Source organism: Lactuca serriola, chromosome 9 (assembly GCF_051521515.1).
Source record: "Lactuca serriola cultivar US96UC23 chromosome 9, Lser_US96UC23_V15, whole genome shotgun sequence".
Taxonomy (NCBI): domain Eukaryota; kingdom Viridiplantae; phylum Streptophyta; class Magnoliopsida; order Asterales; family Asteraceae; genus Lactuca; species Lactuca serriola.
The window spans coordinates 973,017-978,876 of record NC_136416.1 but is presented as its reverse complement, the minus strand read 5'-3'; the positions used below and the strand labels follow the sequence as shown (position 1 = coordinate 978,876).

The 5,860-nt window shown below is 44.4% G+C and overlaps 2 protein-coding genes across 2 annotated transcripts; both read left to right on the top strand.

The window, feature by feature from the left end:
• The first annotated feature begins 2,572 nt into the window (after nt 1-2,572).
• Nucleotides 2,573-3,022, top strand: LOC145072974 (uncharacterized). Its single transcript, XM_079019496.1, has one exon. It carries the CDS (start codon nt 2,573-2,575, stop codon nt 3,020-3,022), a length of 450 nt encoding a protein of 149 aa, XP_078875622.1.
• A 78-nt stretch (nt 3,023-3,100) lies between these two features.
• On the top strand, nt 3,101-3,601 carry LOC145072972 (uncharacterized). Its single transcript, XM_079019494.1, has 2 exons — nt 3,101-3,124; nt 3,230-3,601. The coding sequence occupies exons 1-2, from the start codon at nt 3,101-3,103 to the stop codon at nt 3,599-3,601; spliced, it is 396 nt and encodes a 131-aa protein (XP_078875620.1).
• The last annotated feature ends 2,259 nt before the right edge of the window (nt 3,602-5,860 follow it).

Below are 5,860 nucleotides of genomic sequence, written 5' to 3'. Positions count from 1 at the left end.
GGTCTCCGGGCCCCCGACGCGAATGCTCACATTCTCTGCGCAAGACCCCCGTACGGAAGGATGGAGAGGTGATAAATTGTTGGTAATCCAGGCCTCCATCAAGGACGTGACCATACATAGAGTCTACGTCAACACAGGGAGTTCTGCAAACATAATTTATGAGCACTGTTTTCGGTTTCTCCCAGATCGTTGGAAAGACAACCTGAGACCCACGGCGTGGAGACTTGTTGGATTCACCTGCCACAGCCTGTGGCCGCTGGGCTCGATTCACCTCCCCCTGACGATAACCATCCATGATAAACAATGGAAGAAGATAGTCCTAATCGACTTTGTAGTCATTCGGCATCCGACAGAGCACAACATCATCTTGGGAAGAACGGCCCTCCTAAAGCTAGGAGCTGTCCCATCAACCATGCATGGAATCCTGAAATTCGACACTTCGGCAGGCTTAGCCACAGTAATTGCCACCCTGCCCAGGGATCTGCAATGCTTTACGGTCATGAAGCCAGCAGAGATGACTAAAGAAACAAAGAAGCCGCGACAAGACCTGAAAAAAGGGAAGGAAGTAATCAATGAAACATACCCTGATCAACCGATCAGCATTGGTCACGACCTCCCAGGTCATGTAAGAGAAGCAGTAGTCGACCTGCTTAAGCGATACAAACACATATTTGCATGGACCCCTACAGACATGGTGGGGGTAGATAGCAAGATCATTGAGCACAAACTTGTGAACAAACCGGGGACAAAGGAAGTGAAGTAGAAGAAAAGGGTCCAGGGAGGAGACCGCAACAGGGCAATTAACACAGAGGTGGCTAAGCTGGAGGAGGCCGGAATAGTAAGGGAAGCAGTCTTCCCAACTTGGATTGCTAATCCGGTTATGGTGCACAAGCAAGACGGGTCATGGCGCATGTGCATCAACTTCTCAGACTTGAACAAAGCGTGTCCCAAGGACTGCTATCCCCTCCCAGAGATCGACCAGAAAGTGGAGTCGCTGCAAGGGTTTAAGCTAAAGTGTTTCTTGGATGCATATAAGGGATACCACCAGATTCTGATGAGCGAGCAGGACGAAGAAAAAACGGCTTTCTACAAGGATCATGACACTTTTTGTTACACCAAGATGCCCTTCGGTTTAAAAAATACAAGAGCCACATACCAGCGCCTGGTCAACTCGGTCTTTTCCAAGCAAATTGTGAGGAACATCGAGGTGTATGTCGACGATATGGTGATTAAGATCTCCCACAAAGACAAAATGTTGCAAAACATTGAGGAGACTTTTAGTACACTAGAAAGGGTCAAAATGAAATTGAATCCGGCTAAGTGGATATTCAGGGTTGAGGAAGGAAAGTTCTTGGGATACTATGTTACCAAACAGGGAATCCAGTCTAGCCCAGTTAAAGTGGACGAGTTTATAGAGACACCACCCCCAGACACCTTTAGAGACGTGCAAGGGTTGAATGGGAAGCTCACGAATTTGAGTAGATTCATCTCGAAATCCGCTGACAAGGCTATGCCACTATTCTATAGATTGAAAGGCTGTATTGAAAAGAACAACTTTCAATGGATGGCCGCAGCGGAGGAAGTGATTAAGAAGATTAAGGAAGCACTACACAAGCTACCCACACTGGCCAGCCCCGTTCCAAGGGAAACACTGCAAATGTACCTCTCGACCTCAAACGAAGCAATATCCTCGGCGTTGACCATAGAAAGGGAAGGAGAATAGAAGCCGGTATACTTCGTGAGTAGGTTATTATAGGGCCCTGAGCTCAATTACCCCACCCTGGAAAAGTTAGTCCTGGCACTCATTTACGCGGCGCGACGTTTGAGGCGCTACTTTCAAGCGCACCAAATTGAGGTACTAACAAATTGCCCCATCAAACAAATATTGCTCAAGATAGAAACATCGGGCTGGTTGGCAAAATGGGCAATTGAGCTTGGAGAGCATGATATAAGTTATCGTCTAAGGACAAGCATTAAGGGGCAAGCATTGGCTGATTTCTTGCTCGAGATTCCAGACGAAGGAAACTCAGCCAAGGAAAGAATATGGCTGGTAGAAGAGGTCCTAGCCAACGACTGCTCATGGACACTATACACCGATAGGGCGTCCAATAGGGAGGGCTCAAGGGCAGGCTTAATACTTACTAGCCTAGAGGGAAAGGAAGCGACCTATGCTCTTTGGTTTGACTTCCACACTTCTAATAACGAGGCTGAGTATGAAGCTTTTCTCACAGGGCTGCGCCTAGCCAAACAAATGGGTGTGAAGGCCGTGACAGCCCTAATAGATTTGATATTAGCCGCAAATCAAATTTTCAGAAGTTTCTAGGCAAGGGACCAGAGAATGGAGAGGTATGTGAGAATGGTGAGGCAACAAATCCAATCCTTCAGACAATTCACGATTAAGCAAAGACCTCGAAGTGAGAATAGAAGGGCAGATGCCTTGAGCAAGTTGGCATCTACATGTTTTGATCATCTATCGAAGAAGGTTCTAGCAGAAGTGCTCAGGGAAAGAAGTATAGACGAGCGATAAATAAACACCTTAACAACCACCGGGCCCACATGGATGACACCATTTATGGAGTATTTGCAAAGGGGAGCGCTACCATACGACCACAGTAAAGCCAGGAAAATACGTATAAAGGTGCCCTCATATGCATTGATAAACGGTGAGCTGTATCGAAAAGGGTTCACGACACCGTGGCTGAAATGCGTAGATCAGGCAAAAGGGATGGACGCGCTACAGGAAGAGCATGCAATCCAGGCGGGCGCGTACGACGGAGCTCAGGCCTTAACGAGTAAAGTACTCCAGATGGGAATATACTGGCCCATTATACACCAAGACGCGCTGGGAATGACTAGGAAGTGTGGGGAATGTCAGTCTTATGCTCCAGTCCAAGCAAACCCGTCACTGCTACTGCATAACATATCCAACCCATGGCCATTCTACCAATGGGGCAGAGACATTGTAGGCCCATTCCCGGAAGCACCTGGAAAGCTGAAGTACATGGTGGTGGCAGTGGAGTAATTCACAAAGTGGATTGAAGCAGAATCACTAGCGTGCATATCAGGAAAGGACATGATAAAGTTTGTATGGAAAAACATCATGACGAGGTTTGGAACGCCTAAGGTGCTCGTCAGTGACAATGGCCTACAATTTGCTGAAAATCCTTTCATAGAATGGTGCACCAGTAAAGGGATAAATTAGCGGTTCACATCGGTGGCACACCCACAGGCAAACGGGCAAACAAAAGTGTCTAATCGAACCATTGTGAATGGGATCAAGGAACGGTTGGGTAAGGCAAAGGGGAATTGGGCGGAGGAGATACCGGCAATGTTATGGTCATACAAAACCACTCCGCGAACAAGCACACGAGAGACCCCGTTCAGCCTAACGTATGGGACGGAGGCTATACTTCCCATGGAAATAACGGTTGTCACGTTAAGAGAAGTTAATGTAGATGAAGAGAGCAATGCCCAAGACATGGGGTTGAATTTGGATGTCCTCGAAGAAAAGTGCGAGAAGTCGGAGATACGCCAAGCTGCATACAAGCATATAACGGAAAGATATTACAGTCAGAGGGTAAAGGAAAACCAACACGTGTAAGATAATTAAGCCCGGAACACCGTAACTAGCACTGCAACGCTATGGCTACCGGACTAGGGGACTTGATGACGTGCCTAGGATGGTACGACAGAATCGTGCCTAACCAAAGAGCCTGGCATTCCAGCCGGGCTAAGCCCAGCAGGCTCAACGCCCGCCAGCGCCCCTGGGGACAGAATGCCTAAGCAAGGGGTTCGCGCCCGCCAAGGAATGCTCCCAGATCCAAGACAAAAGACATGATTAGGGGACAAACAGTGGGGTCAGGCCATTACCGCCAGAGCCAATGAGAGTGCCCTAATGGTTGAGGATGCACGACCTTCCAATCAGCGCTACTGATCTTGTCTCCCCAAAAAGCGATCTTGTGCAGTACGGACCGGGCAAGAGCGCTAGGTATAAAAGGATGCACCTTCAGACTCACAAGGTAAGCTCTTCTCTCTCGGGGAAGACACCAAAAAACCCTAAATACTTTCTAACTTGACCGTCGGAGCGTTCTTCTGGGAGCAACCTCCCGGAAAACGGATGCCGACCTCTTTTTCTTGTGATCTTGCAGAGGCGACGAGGAACCTAATTCAGTAGCACTAATCTGGTTGAAGCTCAGGCCGCATCAGGTACATAACAGACGAAATCGAAACAAACAAAAATTGACAAAACTGTTTGTCACGTCGTGGCCAGTCCTCTGTCACGACGTGAAACCTGTCTGGAATGCGATTTTCAGATTTTCTTGCCTTAATTTAAAAGATAGGATAATTACCAGTTAATCCATGTTATTTTAAATGTATAAAATCTGAATATATATCAACCAAGTAATTTGGAATCATATTTTGAATATGAAAGGAAGATAAATAGGATAATTATCAATTATAAGATAATATAATTATCCTAATAAGATTTAAGAAAATTAATTAAAAGTCAAATTAATAGATAATTTTTAAAATCCTATTTAGTTCAAATACTAATTATTAAATGTTAATTGAATTAATATGATTTGAACCTTGTAATTTAAAAGGTCTTTAAATACACCCTAAACATATGTATACATGTCTATTACTATATGTGTAATTAAAAGTCGGTCGAATCTCTAGTACGCCTCATTCACGAAGCCATACTATAAGAGAGGTATAAGGAAGCGATCTATAAAATGACCGTTGAATGGGTGTCTTTTTCACCCACCGCTTCTCTGTATGGTAGATGGTCATTAGCCTAACAGATTTGATAAGACATAATCACATTAAAAGTATAATGGATAAAGTACTAAAACCTTTTATAAAATCCCATTTTAGTTACTTTAGGAAAAATGTTAAATTGTATGTTGTAACACCCTGTTCTGAATCGTTTCCTAATTCGGGGCTGTGACTTGAATATCGATTATCACAAGAATTAGGGCCTTTGGGAAAAAGGGATTTAGACCTATTTGGGTGCAGGTAATGTAATAGGGATAGACTGGGAGTTCAGTTTGTGTTTTGGGGCCAAGGGGTATATAAGTAAAGTGTCAGTTCGGGCATTTTATGAATTATGGATTTTAGTTTGGGATGTTTTATGGCAAGGATGAGTTAATAGAAGTGTAGAGCTTCTTGTGACCTACCTGTGGATATAAGGACCATCGAAATCGGACTCAAAACAAAGAAGTTATGGCCTCTGAAAGTTGGTGGTTTAGAAGGCTAAGCCTTGTATGCAGGGCGTACAAGGGAGTACGTTGGGCATACTAGGCTGAAAGGATTACGTACCTTCATGGAGTACACTGGGCGTATTGGGAGTACATAGGGCATAATCCAACCATGTGTAAAACCTAATTTTTAGGGTTTACACCCTATTTAAGCATCCTTATATCATATTTTGGACATTTTAAACCAACCTGCATCTCCTATTACCCTGAAATCGAAACCCTAGAGTGATTTGGTGAGTTTTGAGATTGAAAGAGTGTTTGTAGGTGGATTGTGAAGAAAAAGAAGAAGAGGAGCACTTGAGGGGATAGATTGAGCTTGAAGATCTAGGATCTTCTTCTTATTTGTAGACATTTTGAGGTAAAAAGCTCTCACATTGATGGTCTTTGGTGTTAGATCTAGTTTATGGTGTACTTTTTGCACTTTTGGAAACTTAAGAGTTAAAGGTAAGCTTTTGATCTACTCCAGAAGCTATGGATCTTGGCTCCATTTGGTCCCCATGTTCATAAAAATATCAACTATATGGAATATATTGGTCCATGCAAGCACTAAGACCTTATTAAGCCCTTTATGAGCTTTTGTGTCCTTTTAAGCCATGCAT